Below are 21,238 nucleotides of genomic sequence, written 5' to 3' on the forward strand. Positions count from 1 at the left end.
GCATATAGCTCCGCATGTTTGTTTTTTTATTAAACAATTTAAATAGCTGTGCTCTGTACGGTACTTTTGATGAGAGTGGGTCCCCCTAGAGTTTGCAAGCGCACACTCAGTATCACGTGGCATTTTTTTGTTAAAATTGTTGACAATATAATTATTTGAGCTAAAATGAACACATGAGTAAGAACTACACACAAGTAATGAATAAATCTAGTTCAATATTTGTTATACTAATAAAATTCATGATTAAAGTGCAGGGCATGACTTCAGAGAAATATTATGGCACAGCATAGGCACAGTCACCGAATCTCCCAGTCACCCACCCTTATTAATTGTTTGCAATGTAGGCCTATAAATAAGGAATGAAAAACAAAATGTAGTAATCATTATAAAATATTTATACAAAATCTGTGGTATTTGACGTAAGCAAATAATTATAGCATTTTCAAGGAGGAAGCGTTTTCTAAACAATTTTGTTTCACCTTTGGCTCTTTTTGGCTACATCAACTACAACGAGTCATCGAGTATTGTGTTTGGCTTGCAGCCCAAGCCAATAGACCTTATCGCAAATACCAATGCGCAAGCGCAGACTGTTGAATGAGGTGCATTGTGGGATATATATGGATCAAATTTGGATACCGGCTAGACCACAATGCACCTAATTCCAAGCTTTACGCGCGCGCCCCGGTATTTGCGAAAAGGTCTATGCCTGCATTGCAAAATTTGCGTTTGTAAAAGGCCCTAGTCTGTGCACCTCATTAAAGTACCATATAGGGAGACGTCTCTGACTTGGATACAAGTCTCATTGGAGCATAACGCATTTAGGTGCGTGCGTTTTGAAGGCAGTGAATAAGCACAATGGCAGACCCAAAGAAAACGGAGAAGAAAATTGATCTTGGATTACTTGAAGAGGATGACGAGTTCGAAGAATTCCCCGCAGAGGGTAAGACAGGAACTCATTGATTCATTACGTTAAGTTAGTTTTGTGGTAGATTTACTGTGGAATAGAGTAAATATTGCATTTATTTTTTTTTTTATTTGTCGTGCGTGTTCATCATCAAAACAACTTGTCAGGCTTGTGTAGCGCCCTCTACCATTTATTGGAGCCATTCAATCAATGTTCCAAAATAATGAATGTCATAATTAAAGGCTTTATATACCTTTTTGGGGTGAACGGTTTGATTGTTGTAATCCTATGATCCTATATTAAATGGAGGCTAGTTGTATACAATTAAAGGGTACCGGACACTTCGACACCTTGCAAACTCGGCACCTTGCAAACTCGGCACCAGCAGCAAACTCGGCACTTAGCAAACTCGGCACCTCGCAAACTCGGCACCCACTCGGCACCAAGAATGTCGGCACCAAACAAACTCGGCACCGGCCTGTTTTGGTCCAATAAACTCGGCAAACTCGGCACCGACCTATTTTGGTCCATCAACCCATCCATATCAAACCAAACGCCATAAAAACTGGTTTGAGTTTAGTTAAAATAATTAGTAGTAATGCTAGCTTATATGACCATAACCGCTTCCGATCTAACCGCTTCTGATCTAACCGCTTCCGGAGATTTTTTTTCTCCGGAAACTTTACGTCCGCACGGTCAGTTTTGGTTTTTTTGTTTTTTTTCCAATCATGTTGGTGAAAGTGCATCACTATTTGTTGATGTTCTGGGCTTTGAAAATGCATGGAAAATGTTATGCGTTTGGTTGACAATGACTTTTTGATTTTGAAGAGAGTGTGATTTGGGAGCGTGTTTTGCCTAAATGGCGGCCGTCGGCCGTGGGGGGACTTTTGCCCCACCACGGCAGCAGCAGCGACAGTTCAGTGTGCTCACCCGGTGTTTAGTGGAATCGTGAAATGTCTCAGCACCCTTAAAGGGAGCTAGTAATAGCACACAGTGCACGACAGTCTGCATTAGAAATTATTACACGAACTCTTTATTTTGAATTTAATGTTTTATTGGGATGACCAAAGTTTCGTGAAATGTTCCCCAAAAAATACTTGGACATCGAAATTACGCATTTTTGTCGACTCAAAAACATCTTGAAAAGTTTACAAAAAATAAATATTAATTATTTTGATACAGATCTTTGAAAAGGGCGACCTCACTATAACACTGAAAAATACATATTATTTATTAGGTATATATCGTCGATACGACGTTGAACCCGTCGTTACACACACGACGAGGATCGGGATTTATTTCAATTTCCAACTGGGTGCCGAGTTCGCAACCGTAGCAGATTGAGCGTTTTCAACCAGGTGCCGAGTTTGTAGTTGTGCATGTGCCGAGTTTGCAAGGTGCCGAGGTTGTGGGTGCCGAGTTTGAGAGGTGCCGAGTTTGCTGGTGCCGAGTTTGCAAGGTGCCGAAGTGTCCGGTATTCCAGTTAAATGTACTGGTGAACATTTCATTTCAAAAGAAAAAGTGGTAGCGAGCCGAGTGAATGTCCACCACATGCAAAACGAAGGAATTGAAGAAGAAAACATGAGAAGTGTTGGATGACTTACTGTATCCTGCCACTACTTTTTCACTCATTTTTACAAAAGGGATATCTCATTGAGGTAAATAAGATAATTTCATAGCGAATGAAAAAGTGGTGGCGTGATGCAGAAACTTTTCCAAAGTGTTAGTTACGAGAGTAACGCTTCTTACATCATACTGAAATTTGTTAGGATTAAACATTCAATCTTTTCTATATAAAGTGGCGTTGGAACTTCAAATCAAAGTTAAATCTCTAAGCTGCAGATTTCTTGGTTTTTTATTTTACTGCCATCATTTATAATTTATATATTTTTATTACCAAACGTATACAGACCATTTAAGGCGAAAATACAAAAAATACCAGTTGGTTTGTCCCCTCCCTCATCCTTTTTAAGGCCGCATCCTGTTTTTTTACAATTTTGTTTATATATATATTTTTTTTTAAGACAAATTTTTTACTTAAGAATTGATGGGCAGTTTGAATTAAAAATGCTTAGCAGCCACCTTTGAAAGAAATAACAAATAAAAAGGCCCTCATCCTCTTCTTTTTTGAAAAACCTGGACGATCAAGTAGTATTTATTTTTACTTGGCTTTAGTTTGAATATTTATGTTTCTCCTTAAAGACTGGGGTGAAGACGCTGAAGACCCAACAGATTCCAATGTATGGGAAGACAACTGGGATGACGATAATGTTGAAGACAACTTCTCTAAACAATTGAGGTAAGATTCGTTTGAAAAGAAAAGGAGAGACTACACAAATCCAGGCCTCAGTAGCTATGGTCTTTTCATAACCTTAGAGGGGCTGTGTTGTCTCGATTAAAACAGGGCCCAATTTCATGGCTCTGCTTACCGTTAGCACAGAATCGGCGCTTACGGGAGCAGTGAATTCTGTGCTAACGGCAAGCGTATTTCACGGGTTATCGGCGAATTTGGGCCTCTGCGCGTGCGTACTTCACGTTACTAGGCATTCTACGCTTACAAGGCTAGCGCAGAAATTCGGCGCTTGCACGTAAGCTGGGAATCGCGATCGTAAGCGCAGAATTCGGCGGTAAGCAGAGCCATGATATTGGGCCCTGGTCTGTGCCTGTCAGTTACTGCATGCGCACACCCTCGCACTGTTATCATCTATAGATGGAGAGCTTACGTGCGAGTGTCTAGTTATTCATTTTTAGCCAGAGGCTTTGATCATGACGACACAGCCCCTTTAAATGCTTTATGTAACCAGAACACAATGAAAACAGTTCCTGGCTTGCATTTAATACTAAATGACAATTTTCTCATTTTTGTTATTAGGAAAAATAAACTTTGACATGTATCAAGCCCAATTTATTCACATCAAAGGTTTATTATAATCAAAATGTTGAAATAACTGGGTGAGCATTCAGAAGACTACCATACACAACCTGTGTAGGTAAATAATTTCAAGTTGTTGGTCAGCTTACTGACAAATTTGATTAAGCATGAAGGATCATTTAAAGGGAAGGTACACATTTGGTAATTACTCAAAACAAATATTAACTTAAAACTGACTTGGTAACGAGCATTGGAGAGCTGTTGACAGTATTATCTATGAATTAGCATAGATTTGGAGTTAGAGGTAATTTCTCACTAAAATACCAAAAGACTTCTAGCCAGAAGTCTTTTATTCCTATCTAAAAGCAAAAATTCGTCCAGGAAGGGTGTTTTTTCTCTCACCATTTTCTCCCAACTTCGATGACCAATTTAGCCCAAATTTTTACAGGCTTGTTACTTTATGCTTATGTTGAGATACACCAAGTGAGAAGACTAGTCTTTGACAATTACCAAACGTGTACCTTCCCTTCAAATTGTAACCGATCAATACAGTTCAACTCACTTTAAATTCACATTGCTTCTTACAGAGCTGAACTAGAAAAACTTGGAAAGAAAGACCAACCAGAACCCATGAAGACATAACACAAACTCAGCAAGGGGTCAAGAATCAGGGGTCAAGTAAAAAAAGGTTGTTCACTACTACTTGTTTGTACAGAAGAAGTAATCTTCAGCTATTTTTAGCGATGGCATCCGGAAGCAACACTGAAGACAGCTGGGGACAAACACAACACGTTCATTGTGTCAAGTTTAAGATTTTGTTTGTTTACTTATTGTTTTTTTAAGCTTATTTGAAGTGGATTGGTTTAACAATGAATTCAAGGAAAGACAAGTAAAGGCCAGCTAGTGCTATATTTATCGATTCAAGTTAAACTTGTAGCATAGTTTGGCCATATCCGAATTGGTGGTTACGACTTCGGCTTTGACTGTTGCCAAGTATGTTGCTAAGGATGACCTATACTTCAATGCATGATGACGCTGCAGTCCTTAGCTGTAGCCGTAGCCTCCAACACGAGAACGGGCTTACCGTGTAGAACTTGCACCAGTGTTGATGATAGCTATGAAACCAAGTCAGAATTTTATAAATGGTTTTATTTTCCCAAAGACTTTAAGATTTTCCAATGAGAGTGCCCTTTTCAAAATGAAAATGGCCGTCTCTCAAAGATGAAATTCCAGACCCGTTAATGCCCCTTCAAAAGTTTCCCATAGACAAGAATTTTCAAATGCGAGTGCCCAAATTGAAAATTGCCTTGCCCTCTCAAAGATAGAATTCCAGTTGTGGTGAAATAATTTCTTTTTTATCTCAAATAAAACTCATTGGTTGAGTTGATTTCTTTAACTCTTGAGTCGTAAGAACACCCAGAAAAATGACTGTAACCATCTCCAAAGCCAGGGCTGTAAATTCACACAGGCCCGAGGCCAGAAGTGTAAGGGGACTGCATTTTTGTTAACTTTTAATCCTTGAACAGATTTAAAGATCAGCAAGTCAGAATTTATTATTGTGTATGTGTTTTGCTTTATGAAGACAAAGAAATAAATCCACTCAAATCAAACAAGATGAAAATCGTACGAAATCTTTTTATTCTGAGTAAAGTACAATTCTGAATGCATGTAAAATTAAAATTTTGCTGTGAAAATCAGATTTTCTAACTGCCTTTGTGACAGTCTAAAGAATAACAAATACCATTATAAAATCGTAGAAATTCTACATAGTAACAAGATATACATGGCCGTTGTAGTTAACATGATTATGTGGCCATTGTCAAGTAAAATGAAGAACATGAAAGACCCTGTAAAATGAAATCTTTAAGAAGTAATCCTCAACCATGCTTAATACAAACATCAAATAAAGCACTGCAATCTTCTGTCGTGTGAGAATTTGTGGCTACAACTGTTGCTAAGTGTGTTGCTAAGGACGTTCTATAATTCAGCGCATGATGACTTGGAAATCTAGCCATAGCCATAGCTGTAGCCGCTATTTCAGACACGCCCTTACCCTGAACATAGCTACAAATGTACTTGGTAGAAATTATACTCATTCCGGGAGGTCCACGAGAGCACTCATGATTCAAATTTAGGAAGGTCTGATGGTCCTCGAGATTTGACATCTAGATGGGTTTTTATGTTGGGTTTTTGTGTTGGTTTTTATGCCACGTATTTTAAGAGTGACTACCAAACATATAGATTGCCTTAAAATATTTAATATAATAATAAATCAAACTACTATACAGTATCACAAAATATCAAACCAACTTGCACTTAATATATTTATTAACATTGCATGTCTCTCTCTAGTCAAACGTAGTCTTGGCCCAAGACTATGGTGCTTGATATTGGTTAGTGTACTACGCGCGATTGAATCGCCAAAGCACGCCCGCCACGGTATGATTTAGTTAACTGGACAGCTTGAAATCTAGACTACACTGGCAAGCTAGTATAGTCTAGATTTCAAGCCGTCCAGTTAACTAAATCATACCGTGGCGGGTGCTCTTTGGCGATTCAACCGCACGTAGTACACTATCCCATAGTCTTGGGCCAAGACTTAGTTAAACGCAGCAACAAATAATTTTGTGATTCTTCACAGTTTCCTTGATTACCATGACAACCATAAAACACCACTATGACATATTGAATTGTTATCTGTGTAAATGGACTTTAGAGGTACTGGACACCTTTGGTAATTGTCAAAGACCATTATCTCACTTGATTCTAACATGCATAAAATAACAAATTTTTGAAAATTTTGAGTCAATTGGTCATCGAATTTGCAAGAGAATAATGACAGAAAAAACACCCTTGTTGCACAAGTTGTGTGTTTTCTAAAAAGGCTTCAGGCCTTAAGTCTTTTAATATTTGAGTAAGAAATTACCTCTTTCTCAAAAACTAGGCTACTTCAGAGGGAGCCGTTTCTCACAATGTTTTATACCATCTAAAGCTCTCCTTTGCTCGTTATACGAGTAAGTTTTTATGCTAACAATTATTTTGAGTAATTACCAATAGTGTCCATTGCCTTAAACAAAATTAAAACAATCAAAAACACAAATTTTAAGGCAGGCATCTTTGCTTGGATGATGGTAAGACTTTAAGACTGCACATTGTAAGGTACGGAGGGCTCTACTATCTTCTTACGAATGACGAACACGATGCCGGCACAGAGTAACCCACCAAGGATAAACATTCCAAATCCAAATCCAATAAAGGTCCCTGAAAATTCAAAATATATAAAGTCGTGAGAAACTCGACATTGATTCCAAACATGTGCCGAGGCCTTTATAAGGTGTTGCACCCTTTATAAGGAGTTGCATAAATTTAAAATTCTGTCAAAAATCTGTCTTAAAATGTTTATAGAGCATTGCTGAATTGAAAATTTGAGTCCTGGTCGTTACACTTAATGTACTTTAAAAAAGCAAGATACTTGACCAAAAAGCTGTAGGTCTTGTGTGGTTTGTAATGCACGTAAAGGAACCCAGTTACACTTATCTCTTAGAGAAGAGGTTTGTCCCGGCGGTAAAGGAACCCAGTTACACTTATCTCTTAGAGAAGAGGTTTGTCCCGGCATTAAAGGAACCCAGTTACACTTATCTCTTAGAGAAGAGGTTTGTCCCGGCGGTAAAGGAACCCAGTTACACTTATCTCTTAGAGAAGAGGTTTGTCCCGGCGTTAAAGGAACCCAGTTACACTTATCTCTTAGAGAAGAGGTTTGTCGCGGCGGTAAAGGAATCCAGTTACACTTATCTCTTAGAGAAGAGGTTTGTCCCGGCGTTAAAGGAACCCAGTTACACTTATCTCTTAGAGAAGGGGTTTGTCCCGGCGGTGTGTCTATCAGTGTCTGCTGAATGTGCTGAGGCACCTTGTAAACCCTTTATTAGGTGCTGCATAAAATTTAGTCTCATAATTTCAACATTTGTTCAACAATCTGTCTTCAAATGTTTCTGTCGTTTCAAGCCTTTAGTACAAGTTGGTAGATATATGCGCTTTATAAGACTACATGTATATAATAAACAACTTAACCCTAAGGGGCAATATTTTTACTTACCCACACTAAAACCTGAAGCCTCATCATCTGGCTCATCGGAAGTAAACTCGGTCCTCAGTGAGTTGGATTGAGGTGAAACATAAACATCCTGAAATAAGAAAATTCAACAAGCTGTTTAAAGGCAGGGTGTACTTTTGATATCTGCTCCACAGGCTTATGACCATATAATATATAATGGAAGCATTTATATAGCGCCCCACAAAGAACGGAGCGCTTTACAATTTACAAAGAAACAAACAAAGCACAGACAAAGATACAAAAAACAAAAAAAAATTGTTTTGGTAAATGGCACTATTGAGCTGTTGCTTTTATTGTTAGAAACGAGCCCTCTCACCTCTGAAGTAATTTAGCTTTAGAGAAAGAGGTAATTTTTCACTAACAAATTTGAATCAGAGAAAGGCTTTAGATTTGAAGCTTTGCTCATCTGAGTGCACCCAATTCTATGCAAAAGTAAACTATTCTTTCACAAGCACAACATGCACAAGTAAACCTTCCCTTTAAAAACTTGCACTGAATTTTGTTTAAGTACACATAAAAAGAAAATAAGTTTGCATTACTGTTCACTAAGTTCAAATGTCATGTTAGGCAACAGTTGTACACCTTTTCATCGTTGATAAACAAACTCCGCTGGTTGGCATGGAGGGCCGATTGTTAGTAAAACATTCAGTCTAGTTGAAAACAAATGTTTTAACCATACTCAACATTTCCTGCAAACTTTCATTGAATAAAATACCTTAATGATTGGTTGCTTTGTTTCCCACAAATTTAACACTGTTTTTGAATAGTTGTGTGACATTGTTACAAACTGCTGCCATCTGTTTTTGTTTTGCATTTATGGCTTTCCATATTTTCCCAACCTTGGTTGGCAAAAACTTGGGCTGTGGCGTTGAAATAGAAAGGTATATATATGGACCTTTGTCATGGTGCGGCCATCTTGATTTTTTTTCCATTCAAATCAATGTAACCAAACTGAGGCTGGAAGGAGAAATAGTCTGGATGTGTTTTTGTACAACAACTATTAGCATTCATTACTGTTATTGAATACAAGAAATATGACCAAAATGGTGGCATTGGTTTATCACTTGAGCTTGTCTTTGATTATACCTCTCCTTTGTGCTTAAAATCCAAACGTAGCTGCCCACTGTTAACAGCGTCTTCCAAGTTGATATACGCTTCGTCCAATGGTGTCTGAGATGTCATGTTTACAGCGTTTCCTTTGACCCAAGGAATTCCAAGCAGTACGAAGAATACAGTAGTACCACCATCTGAGCCTTTGGCCGCCTACATTATTGAAAATAATCAGTGATTTTATTATGGTTTACTTAATTAACAATGTCATCGCAGCATACTCCTGAATTGCGACATAATTCACAATCATTAAAAAGCTTTACAATAGAAAATACATAACGAAAATATGATTAAAATCCCAAAATAAAGGCCAGGCAGAAATGTACAAACAGTTTGATTTATATACAATTAAAACCAGAAAGTTTGTAATATCGTAAAAATTAAAGTGCAGTATGTCTTTACTTGACGGGGCAATAAAACTAACTGCTGTTCAGTGGTGAACCAGAGGGGGGATCTCCTTCTCTCCCCAAAATATGATTTTGTTTAAATGGACAAAATGAATGGTTTGATATGTAAAATAAAAAATGAAAATGTCTGGTCATGCAACTGCTGTTTTTCATCCCAGATGCAACAGTATTAGGTTGATAGTATACAAATATTGACTGCTTCGAGTGCTATGGTTAAAACTATGACTCCCAAGGTGAGCCCCGGAGCGTTCTATTTTCCCGAGGCGAAGCCTCGGGAAAATAGAACGCTACGGGGATCACCGAGGGAGTCATAGTTTTTAACCATTGCACGAGTAAAAGCAGTCAATATTTGTTTTATAACACCCCAAACATTTCTTAATACTGTACTATTATTATTATGTTACAGACCTGAATGCTACAATCCACGGACGACGCGAATACAGATTGCAAACACTTTTACTTACTGTGCTGCATGTAGTGTCGTGCAATCCGAAATGGTTACAGACTATTAATTTATCATCCTCGTACACGCAACGGACGTCTGGGTACTGCACGCCATGCGCTAGTCTTCGGACTAGCGCATGGCAAACCGACGCACTATCACACGGCCGTCGTCTAGCAAAACTAAGACATGTCATGTGACGCGCTCTAAACCAATGAGCAGGCAGAATACTTGCAAGGGGTGTTATAATAGAAAACATTGTGAGAAACGGCTCCCTCTGAAGTAACTTTGATGACCAATTGAGCTATTTTCACAGGTTTTTTATTTTATGCATATGTTGAGGTACACCAAGAGAGAAGACTGGTCTTTGACAATTACCAATAGTGTCCATGTCCTTAAATACACGCTTAGCGATAAATAACAGGGAACCTGCTACACACAACATACATGTTGTACAACATTCTCTGACTGGTAACCAACAACTATATCATCTTTTATTCAATCAGCTTTATAAGTCAGGGCATGGTATTAAATACTTACAAACAGAGATGCAACTCTGGTTGGTGTAACTGCAGCTGCTTTAGCGATACTGTACTGTGCTCCATGGTAAAACTCAATGGTGTTATTCAAAATGTATTGACTGTAAGCTCCTGTAAAGAAAATAATGCAAAGATGTTTAGGATGCAACGCTGAAATAAGGGTCAAATTTAAGGGGGCACACAATTTTTTTTTTTTTTTTTTTTTTGGGGGGGGGGGGCAAATCTTGCCAATAAAATTTTTAGTTTCCATTTGCATTTTTCTTAAAGGCACTGGACACTATTGGTAATTATTCAAAATAATTGGAAGCGTAAAAAGTTACTTGGTACTGAGCATTGGAGAGCTGTTGATATTGTGAGAAATGGCTCCCTCTGAAGTAACATAGTGTTTGATAAAGAGTTAAAATTTCATATATTAAAAGACTTCAGGCCTGAAGCCATTTATTATTCATCTAGAGCACATAAAAAGTAATTTGCAACAAGGGAGTTTTTTTTTGGTCATTATTCTCTTGCAACTTCGATGAATTTTCAGAGATTTGTTATTTCATGCACATGTTGAGATACACCAAGTGAGAATACTGGTTCTTGACAATGACCATAAGTGTCCAGTGTCTTAAAAAAGCATATTGAAAGCACATAAAACAAGATAGGTACATTTTCTGATGATCACCTTAACTGTGGCTTACCTTTGTTGGCAATGTCGAACGCCAACTCTTCGCTATCGTCGTCAGAAAAGCATGGTGAAAGATCAAAGTGAGAAGTACTTATGTTGTTCGCCTCAAAGTGGAAAAAGTTTATGATGTAGTTGTAGTTGACCATTTCTTCTGTCCCATTCTGGTTAAAAAAAGAAATGTTTTGACACTTTATATTTAAAACAAAGCGCTCAAATCTGTCACTCAGTGATGCTCATGGCACTCCAACATTATTACCCCTGGTCACTGGGTCATTTATGTAATTCCTTAAACCATCTCAGCTTCCTTGGGAGTAAGCAGCATGTGCTGCCAAGTTGGTAGCGCATCAAGCTAAATCAATCACAAAAACCATCTCTGCCCTCACAGGTACCCATTTACCCCTAAGTAGAGAGAAGCAATTGTAGTTACTTGTCTTGCTCAAGGACACAAGTGTCAAGACCAGGATTTGAACCCACTTCCTGATTATTTAACCACCAGAACTTGAGTCTGATGTACCAAACCGCTCAGCCAAAACTCCCCACTAAAATTTCACTGAAACTTTGTTCCAAAGTCACTGACTTGTTTATGTTTCAGTATAATCTTTCTGTTATTTCAAAACCTTTTCATGTTAGCCAAACTGAATGGTGTAACTAAGAGAAAAACATTCTCTTCTCATTTGTTAATTGTTTTTACCTTCTTTTCACTCCATTGATATTTGGCCATGACGGGCATGTTGGAAGTATTCTTTAAACCGCCCTCAGTATTCCAGGTTGCCTAAACACACACAAAATGATAAAATACAACAAGTTAAAAAAAAAACACTAGTTACTCCAGTAGTGAAGCCATTCACATGTACCTCTCACAAACAAACAAAAAGGACTACAAGGTAGCAGTTTATATGGATTTCATCAAATTGCTTTTGCACGTTTTGGAGCTCCTGGTAAATGGAGGTTATTGATCAAGAAATTCTTCAAAGTAATTGTTGCCAAAAAGAAACATTAATTTTCTAAGAAATCAATTAACAGTGGATTTTTTTTTATTTTTTATTTTATTTATACCCATTTTTCATTAAAGGCAGTGGACACTATTGGTAATTACTCAAAATAACTATTAGCATAAAACCTCACTTGGTAACGAGTAATGGGGAGAGGTTGATAGTATAAAACATTGTGAGAAACGGCTCCCTCTGAAATAACGTTGTTATCAAGACCTCAGATTTAGAATTTGAGTTCTCGAAATCAAGCATCTGAAAGCACACAACTTCATGTGACAAGGGTGTTTTTTCTTTTATTCTTATCTTGCAACTTCGACGACCGATTGAGCTCAAATTTTCACAGGTTTGTTATTTTATACATATGTTGAGATACACCAACTGTGAAAACTAGTCTTTGACAATTACCAATAGTGTCCACTGTCTTTAAACAAACTTTTGATTTTTACGAGTTTTGAAATTTGAGTTAACAACCTTATAGCACTGAGCCAATGATTAATTTTAGGTACAACTTCCCTGAATGGTTCAATAATAATATAATATAAAGAATAAGAAGTTATTTTCATCTTACTGTTGAAAAGAAGAACTCCACTGTAATGTTGGAAATTGGTCTGTTTCCTGAATTATAGTTGAGTTTATTTCCAATCCAAGATTCTGTATCAATTTCTCGCAGTTTCGTCTTTGAAGGAAAAAACAAAATAATCATCATTACTTTGGTGTGATAGGAATATTCAGAATCTAAATGACTGATTCAGAGATATTCTGTTGGTCCTACTAGCTACACATTAAAAACAAATTATAAGATAAACATTACAGAAATCAAAAGTCAACTATAGTACGCTTTTAATTGTGTAAGGAAAAAATGTTTTTTGAAGTTTACAATACCAAAAAACTTAAATAATGACATTTGAGTAAGAATTTGGGAGGCTGATCATCTGTATTTTGAGCTGAGAAGCTGAATTGTGAATGACAAGGCTACATTTTCTTACAGGCATGCAAGGGCACATGCGGTAATAATTAATAACTAGTTCTTATATAGCGCTTTTTACAAAACCGTATCATTGAGTTTACATTTAGTATCCCAGCCGTCGATTTCACAAAACTCTTCCTAACTTAAGACTAATCTTAGGACTTAGAACGAGTCCCAACCCTGCACTGTAGCATGCAGACCTTTAGATTAATCCTATGTTAGGAAGAGTTACTCGTCCTAACTCGAGATAAGACGAGTCCTAACTCTTTGTGAAATCGACGGCAGGGTCATTGGGCCAATATCATTCCTTGTAGCCATCAGCCACATTGACCCATATATGAACACAGAGCACAGCCAAAGATCAAAATATTTTTACAGCGGGAGTAAAACCCTCACAGCATAGGAGAAAACCAATGAAATTTACAGTATGCCAAAGTGCTGAGATGGACTTTTAAAAAATACCTTTATTTTATATATTTTATTTTACTTTTTAAAAATCAACTGTAAATAAATACAAACTAAGGTGGTATAAAAGCCACATTTCATTAAGGTGATCCCATTGCTGCCACTTCCCACGGTTGTTGGTTCAAATCCCGCACAGTCGGTTTATCTTTGTTCAACACCAAATTATCTTAAACCTACCTAGTCAGTTTCCCTTGTGGTTTATAACTTGATAAATAAAGGTGAAATCAAATGAACATCTTGTACTTACCAAGCCCTGATACTGCCAATCGTCTATACCCAAATACAATAAGTTAGCAACATCTTTAATCTGAACATGGGCATTATCAGGAGCCAATACGGCATCTCCCCATGCCAGGCTAATTGGAGTGATGTCGCAGGATCCATTGTTCAAATTGATTCGGTAAGTCAGTCCTGCAAAAAAGAGAAAATCAAACGTTCATGGTATTTTTAAAAGAGAAAATACTTAGTAAAACCTTGAAAGATAAACAATACTTTTAAAAACTCTTAAAACACAAAATTAGAAGTAGTTACAAGTTTAGCTCTAAGCTGCATCACCACTGGCATTCTAGCTTTCTCCTAGAGACGAGCAGAGTATACTCTTCCAAATGTCGACACCACACCGGCTCTTTTCAGAGCCAACCCTTCTCCAAAAAAGCTTGTACAAATGGTTGTACCCAAAAAATTACTATTTATAGTTATTTTTACCCTACATCTTTTCAAGTATGGAAAGCTTTGAGGGGTTTTCCTGTCAAATTTCCACGTGATTTTCAGGATAAGCAAACAACAGCTGAATACCAGTAACACGCAATATGCAACAAATGGAAATTCGGTTGGTAATCCTGTTTTTATCAAGGAAGAAATTTCATGTTAAGCAAATTTATTTTGCTTAGCAGCTCTATGAAATTGGGCCCAGGTGTAAGTTAAGTAAAATTTAAGTGATTTTTTTACCTGTATTGAAATCATCCAGAGAGTGGAATTTTGTTGGAGTTCCAGAGATCAGTAGAGTGTAGTAAGTGGCACTCATCTTAGACTTATAGTTGTAAGCTTGCTGCAAATAAATAACATAACATAATTAAAAGATTTTTTTTTTACTTACTCCAAGTTCTTCAGTCTAAAATTATGATAAATTTTATGATGAACATTTTCAAAACAATTCACTGCACAACTGGCTTGATTTTTCATCTCAACCAGAAAGAGAAGGTTACAGCTGATGATAATGAAAAGAAAAAACCTCAGGACCCAGTAAATTTGACTTGATGTGAAATGGTTCATACACTAAAATGAAAATTAGCAAGTCGGTTTTCCATCAAGATCATAACAAACCTATAGAAATTATTTTGGATTGAGTCGAGTCAATTAAGAGCTTTGCGAAATAAAGAATCGGGTTCCCTAAAATGACAGGAAAAAGATTGTTCCAAATCAGCTTTTCTAATTTAGCTTTTCTAATTTGTTTACCAAAAACTTTGTTTGCACGGAGACTACTCAAGTGAGTGATGTCAGTGTGGACTTAAGAAAGTGTACAGGAGTGTAATGTGACAGTTAATTTGAAAAATATGTAGAAGTAGTTTTGTTCAAGGAGCAAGCTTAAAAAGAGTCTGTTCGCTAATCGGTAGACAATGAAAATATCTTCATGGTTAAACTCAAACATTTAAAAAAATGTTTAGTGACATGAAATATTCTTTTGTACTACCTGCTCATCAGGATGAATAAGTTAACGCACAGATATAAAAAAATTGTTGACTCTTTACAAGTTGAACAATAATAACATATGAAAAGGGTAACCAGTGAGAATTTTCTTAAGGTCAGTATACTCACTGTTGCATAAAAGACGTTGTGGCGTTTTGTCGATACCATTTCCCAGTTTACACTGAAGTGATCAGGAATAGCTGGGAATGGTTTGGGGCTTTTACGACCTGGACAGACCACTCCAAGATGAGGCTAACATTTAGGAGAATCAAAAAGAAAAGAATTACTTTCAAAACAACCTTGTTCATTTTTAATACCCTTAAATGGATGTGTGTTAGCAATGTATGATCAGTTTACTCTCCTGATTTCATTGAACAATCACATTGGTGGGATTCGAACCCACAACCTTTACAATTCTATAGCAGTGTTCTTTTACAACAGCTTTTGTTTTTCTCGCGTAAAATAAATGAAACCCCACAATGAAAGATAGTAAGATCAACCTACTTGAGTTTCAGACAAAACATCTCTATCACAACTTGTTGAACGAAAATGGCTTGATCTTTCAGAATTTTGGACTTTGAAGGAATTGTTTTAACGTATGACCCAGTGGTGTAACCAGAAGGGGGAAGGGGATGGAAGCCTCCCCCCTTGCTCAGAAACGTTGTGTGTCCCCCCCCTTCTTCCCCCGGCTTAATGAGATTTGTTTTAAATGCACAAATGAATGGTTCAATAAATTAAAATGCCTCTCCCCTAAGAAATGTATTCCCCCTCCCCCCCCACCCAAAAAATAAAAATGTAGTGGTTACATTACTAGAATGGCCAATCTTAGCTTGGGCTCAGTGGAACCAAATGAGCCGAGTAATAACCCCATATGTTTGCTGCAACCTGACATATCTCAAACTTTCTCAAATTGGCAGCTACAGCTACAGCTGTCACTAATGGTGTTGCTAAGCATGCTGTGATATACTTCAATGAATGATGACTCGAGAATCTAGCCACAGTTATAGCTGTAGCCGCTCCTTCAGACACTGCCTAAATTTACCTCAAATGAACGGTCAGGAAATTCTGGATGGTACTGCACATCAAAGAATTCATACACATGGCTGTAGTTATGGGTTCCATTCAAAGGAACAACTTTCCCATGTATGAACTCCTGATTAGGAGCTGAAATTTAAAAAGATAGAAATTTGACAGTAATTTCATTCATAGAATTTAATTTAAATTTTACCACATACTAAAAATATTTTGTAAATGTCGACTCAAAAAGGATACATTTGGTAATCTCTTAAAATTAATAGCAAAAAAAATGTTTGGTTAGAAGCCTACTGTAGCTTTTGATATAAAGCATTTTGAGAAACATTTTACTCTGAAGAAATGTAGTTTTAAATGTAAAAATGCATGTTTTATGCCCCAAAATGTAAACCAGTAATATCAATTCTCAGATGGCTTACGGATTATTCTTCATAAGTGGACATAATTTGCTCCTGATTTGTGAACTGTTTGAAATGAAATAATTTTATTAATCACATGTTAGTTTTATTGTAAACGACTACATTTATGTGTAGGATCAAAACAATTGAATGGTTTAAAAAAAAAATTTGAAATGAACTTATCACATGTTAGTTTTATTGTATATGACTACATTATTATGTAGGATCAAAACAATTGAATGGTTCCAAAAACCACCTTTTGAAATGAAATGTTCACATATTATGTTTGTGTACATCTACATATATGAAGGATGCACGCCTACACACGCCTAACCGAACACCCAACCATCAGAACACTCTCATCTGCTCACAACCGAACTTTCTCCTTTATTTCTCCGCGAATATGGAACAACCTCCCAGTCCGCATCAGAAATTTAACTCTTTGCCATTATTCGAAAAAATCTCTCAAAACTCACTTGTATCAGATGTAATTTGTTGTATTTATAGTTCCATTGGTTTTGCTCTTTCCAGCGCTTTGATCTTGATGTAAAGGCGCTTTATAAATATTTAGTTGTATGTATGTATGTATGTATAAGGATTAAAACAATCGAACGGTTCCAAAAAACACACTTGGCTGTTATATGTAGAATGAGATGAGATTACCTCTGCCGTTTAGCTCCAATCTTAATGGTACCTCCCTATCACCATATGCACCAGAGTAGTTGGCTACAGTGAAGTAGTAATCCAGCAATGATGTACTTCCTTGTTTCTCCTGGTACAGACAACTCTGCCAATGGTTTGCTGGTATACCTCTAATGGTCGTCTGTCCCATGTAGGTCTCATTATACTGGGCGCCAAAGCGGAATATATCATTGACGTTACCAATGTGAGCTGTGCCGTTGACTATCTGGAAGCCATAGATGTTGAAACTGCTCGCAGTGAGATTCTCTACCCTGCAACTACCATCTGTGGAGAAATTTGTTGAGATTTTGAATTTCATTCAAGATGGTTGCATATTTTCTCAGGAGATAATAAGGGCCTTGTCAAGAGGCAACTTCTAAAGACAAATTAGAGGCAACCAACTGCAGGGCAAATAAGATATATTTTGGCATTTAAATTTACCCCCCCCAAATGTTTGTTGAAAATTTCATTGTTGGCCTTTTTTTCTTGTTTATTCAATTGATTTGCATTGATTTTAAGGTAGGCTATAAATTGTAAGAAATTTAATTTTGTCCTATGATCCCTTCCCTTTCATTAAACTTTAAAGGCTATTGGTAATTACTCAAAACAATTATTAGCATAAAAGCTTACTTGGTAGCGTGTAATGGAGAGCTGTTGAAGAATACATAGTTTTTGAGAAAGAAGTAATTTTCCACAAATTTGATTTCGAGACCTCAGAATTAGATTTTGAGGTATCGAAGTCCAGCATCTGAAACCAAACAACTTTGTGTGACAAGGGTGTCATTATTATCTCGCAACTTTGACGACCCGCAGGTTTTGCTATTTTATGCAAATGTTGAAATACACCAAGTGAGAAGACTGGTCTTTGACAATAACCAAAGGTGTCCAGTGTATAATTAAATTGTTTTACCTGAACCAACATGGAATATCTCCTCCGTTGTGTAACTAACAACAGTTTGTGAAACTGCACCTTTCCATATGTTGTTTATTGCTCCACGATTACTGACTCCATCATAGAATTCTATCACTTCAATCGTATGATTCCATCCTTGGATATTAGCCTCAACCTGTAATTAGATTTGAAAGGGCGTATTTTGAAGAAGAAAAAACTGTTATGCAAGCGTACAAAAAAACCATAATAACAAGGTGAGCAAATATAATTAGCTGTTTCAATCTGCTTACCAACCAAAAGGACCTATGGCAATTAAAAGATAAACGAAAGAACAATTGAGTTAAGTTTTAATTTGAAAGCTATAAGTTCATAATTATTAGACAAATTTTTCTGAAAAATATTTTCCTCTGAAATGATTCATATTCGAGGAAAATATGAACACCTTTAAAAATGCAAAATGTGTTTAATGCTGGATATTGTGGTTTTTCACCTTTTTTTCCCTTTAATTTAGTGTCCATCATCACTTTATTTTACACTGCTTTCACCATTCCTGTTTATTGTCTGCTTCACTCAGTACAAATTTGTAATATTGTACTTAACATAATATAGATAAATATTTAATGTAATTTAGTTGGTAACCAAATTCCTTTCATGGACTTTTTATTTGATTTTTCTTTATATAAAATAAACTAAAATTAAATTTAAATGAATTTTGCATTCACCCTTAGCATGTATTGTTCTGGTAGGACTGGGAGAGGGGGTCCAACGGTTGGTCCATGGAAGGTGCATACATCACTGTCAGGTTGTGATTGAACTCCACTTATGAGGCATAGGGCAGCTAGAAGAACCAAAAGTGCCGCCATGGTCGTCTTCTAAAACTAGAACACACAATTGAACAAAAGGAGAAATACATCATTTTGTTGTCTCTAATAGATGGAAACTTGCATCCAGTATAAAGAATATTAATTTTGATTTTACCTGTATACACTGATGTGTGTTAGCACTGTATTTCAGTACTTTCTCAAGCTCAGTGAAAAATATCATAGGCATATATTACTCGGGTAGGATTCAAACCCACGACCGTTGAAATTCTTAGAGCACTGTCTTAAATAAATAATACAATGATAAGTAAATAATACAATTATGTTCCACCATTGAGCACCATAAAATCATTTTCATTGCTTAGAAATATTTTGTTATCGAGTAATAAATCACAAGGGAAATCGACTAGGTAATTATTTTTATTAATTTAGGTCTTGCAAAGAACAAATTGACTTGCAATGAGTGGGATTTGAACCAAAGACCTCCAGATTAAAGTGCTGACTCCATGCACCAAATTGATGTGAAATGTATTACTTTTTAGAAAGTGTATTGTTTTTACAAGTAGGCCTAGTTTATTCATTACCGTTAACCAGAAAAGTTTGTGTCCTGCCACCACTTTTTAATTCGTTATGAAATCAATAAAAACGATATCTAATTTACTCAAATGAGATATATTCCTTCTTTTTTTTCTTTTTTTAGAAATGGGTGGAAAGTGACAAGAAAAGATATGTCTCTATTAACTTTACCCAATACATGCAACTTTTCAACCATCCTGGTGTACAGACGTCCCCCCCCCCCCCCGCGGGAGTGTTACTGGTAATTAGAATATCTAATTACATCCATAATTCTATCTCTGGTCTGACCATTTAGAAGTCCTTGATCTATGGTCTGACCTTGGTCACAGCATAGCAGTTTGCGACACATAAGGGCTTTTGTTTACACTCTCAGCGCCAACCATCTCGATAGCTCTGAAGACCATCAAACCAAACCATGGTCACTCCTAATTTAATTTCTGCCTCCATGATTCAACCGCTCTTACTCCATAGTTGAACCAAACACAGTCATCATAGCCGTGCAAACAAAACACCCCCATTAAAAACATGCCCTATACTACATTGTCATATCATAGAGCAAGGAGGGAGACAATTAGAGCAAGGACCAGATATATCCAGCGCTTGGGCCGGCTGGCCACTCAATTATCACGAAAGGGAGTTTGCATTATCCTACTCAAAACCGAGGCAACAAAATAATTATACAAACAGTGCTCTCCTAATTTCGGTGATCCCTAATTTCTACTTACTTTGAAGACAGTAGATCAACTTCCTCCACGATCGAGTGATGATGACGATATTGATAACAAACAACGATACACCAATGACAATCATGCGTACCTGGCCTAGTATTTTGTAGTGGCGGTACGACAGGTGCGGTTTATTGAGCTGTGCAGTGTATCAAAACGGCTCACTGCACACAAGCTGCGCGGTCTAATAAGCACACAACAATAAAACCTGATGTTACGCAAGCATAATCATAAAGGCAAGATACATCACGTGAAAGTTATTATTAGGCTATTTATGTACCAAGTACTACATGTAAACACTATTTACAAAATACGTGACTTTCATAGCATGATATTATGAAAACAAGTACTATCTGGTATATAAATATATTCTGTTATGTAACAATGAGTTGGTTGCGATAATCGATATGTCAGGAGGATGGGGGTTACCGCAATCATGGAGTTTCTTGAATACCCGGTTTCTTCCTCCAGAGCTCCAGCATGCTAGTGCTACAATCATGGAGGAAGAAAACTAAATAGAGGTAAAATCATATCATAGAGGAAGATGCTCAGCAATGGTAATATCGGCGCCCAAACCAGCACTGCTTTCTGTGGAGGCACCTCTCAGTACAAATAGATCATAAAAAAACATCTGAACATCAAGCAGATCATTATACAAAAATAATTAATGCATGGTGTTGCCAGAACAAATTGATACATAACCATACAATGCCTCAAATCCCTTTTTTACGGATAGACTCTGCTAACTGGGTCATAAAAAAAACATATTAAACAAAATTGTTTAAACAAAATTATTAAAAGAAAAAGACACAACTTGTAGACCCGAATATGATCATACATTTTCCATGATAATAATTATTCAAAGGCCTACCAAAGAAAAAATGATAACTTATCAAATTTTCTTTTAAAAAATGTATTCTGCCAAGTGTGTAATTAAGTTTGCTGATT

The 21,238-nt window shown here is 36.7% G+C and overlaps 2 protein-coding genes across 2 annotated transcripts; one reads left to right on the top strand and one right to left on the bottom strand.

Annotated features, from left to right (window-relative positions):
• The first annotated feature begins 774 nt into the window (after nt 1-774).
• Nucleotides 775-5,389, top strand: LOC139937435 (26S proteasome complex subunit SEM1-like). The gene is made up of 3 exons (XM_071932575.1): nt 775-940; nt 3,107-3,203; nt 4,364-5,389. The coding sequence occupies exons 1-3, from the start codon at nt 856-858 to the stop codon at nt 4,416-4,418; spliced, it is 237 nt and encodes a 78-aa protein (XP_071788676.1). The 5' UTR covers nt 775-855; the 3' UTR covers nt 4,419-5,389.
• On the bottom strand, nt 4,897-20,412 carry LOC139937434 (uncharacterized). Its single transcript, XM_071932574.1, has 15 exons — nt 20,291-20,412; nt 18,891-19,046; nt 18,187-18,343; nt 17,259-17,561; nt 16,208-16,329; nt 15,295-15,417; nt 14,428-14,527; nt 13,727-13,890; nt 12,616-12,723; nt 11,747-11,827; nt 11,069-11,216; nt 10,387-10,496; nt 8,974-9,150; nt 7,870-7,957; nt 4,897-7,037 (listed from the first exon to the last, which is right to left on the bottom strand). The coding sequence occupies exons 2-15, from the start codon at nt 19,029-19,031 to the stop codon at nt 6,916-6,918; spliced, it is 1,944 nt and encodes a 647-aa protein (XP_071788675.1). The 5' UTR covers nt 19,032-19,046; nt 20,291-20,412; the 3' UTR covers nt 4,897-6,915.
• Between the last annotated feature and the right edge of the window lie 826 nt (nt 20,413-21,238).

Source organism: Asterias amurensis, chromosome 5 (genome assembly GCF_032118995.1).
Source record: "Asterias amurensis chromosome 5, ASM3211899v1".
Taxonomy (NCBI): domain Eukaryota; kingdom Metazoa; phylum Echinodermata; class Asteroidea; order Forcipulatida; family Asteriidae; genus Asterias; species Asterias amurensis.

Bases quoted from the DNA above. Each gene is read 5' to 3' on its own strand.
- LOC139937435 (XM_071932575.1), top strand. From the start codon at position 856: ATGGCAGACCCAAAGAAAACGGAGAAGAAAATTGATCTTGGATTACTT. The intron at 941-3,106 runs GTAAGACAGGAA...TTCTCCTTAAAG, and splicing joins CGAAGAATTCCCCGCAGAGG to ACTGGGGTGAAGACGCTGAA. The intron at 3,204-4,363 runs GTAAGATTCGTT...TGCTTCTTACAG, and splicing joins AACTTCTCTAAACAATTGAG to AGCTGAACTAGAAAAACTTG.
- LOC139937434 (XM_071932574.1), bottom strand. From the start codon at position 19,031: ATGGCGGCACTTTTGGTTCTTCTAGCTGCCCTATGCCTCATAAGTGGA. The intron at 18,344-18,890 runs GTGAATGCAAAA...ATCTAATTACAG, and splicing joins CAGAACAATACATGCTAAGG to GTTGAGGCTAATATCCAAGG. The intron at 15,418-16,207 runs GTAAATTTAGGC...CCTAAATGTTAG, and splicing joins TTCCTGACCGTTCATTTGAG to CCTCATCTTGGAGTGGTCTG.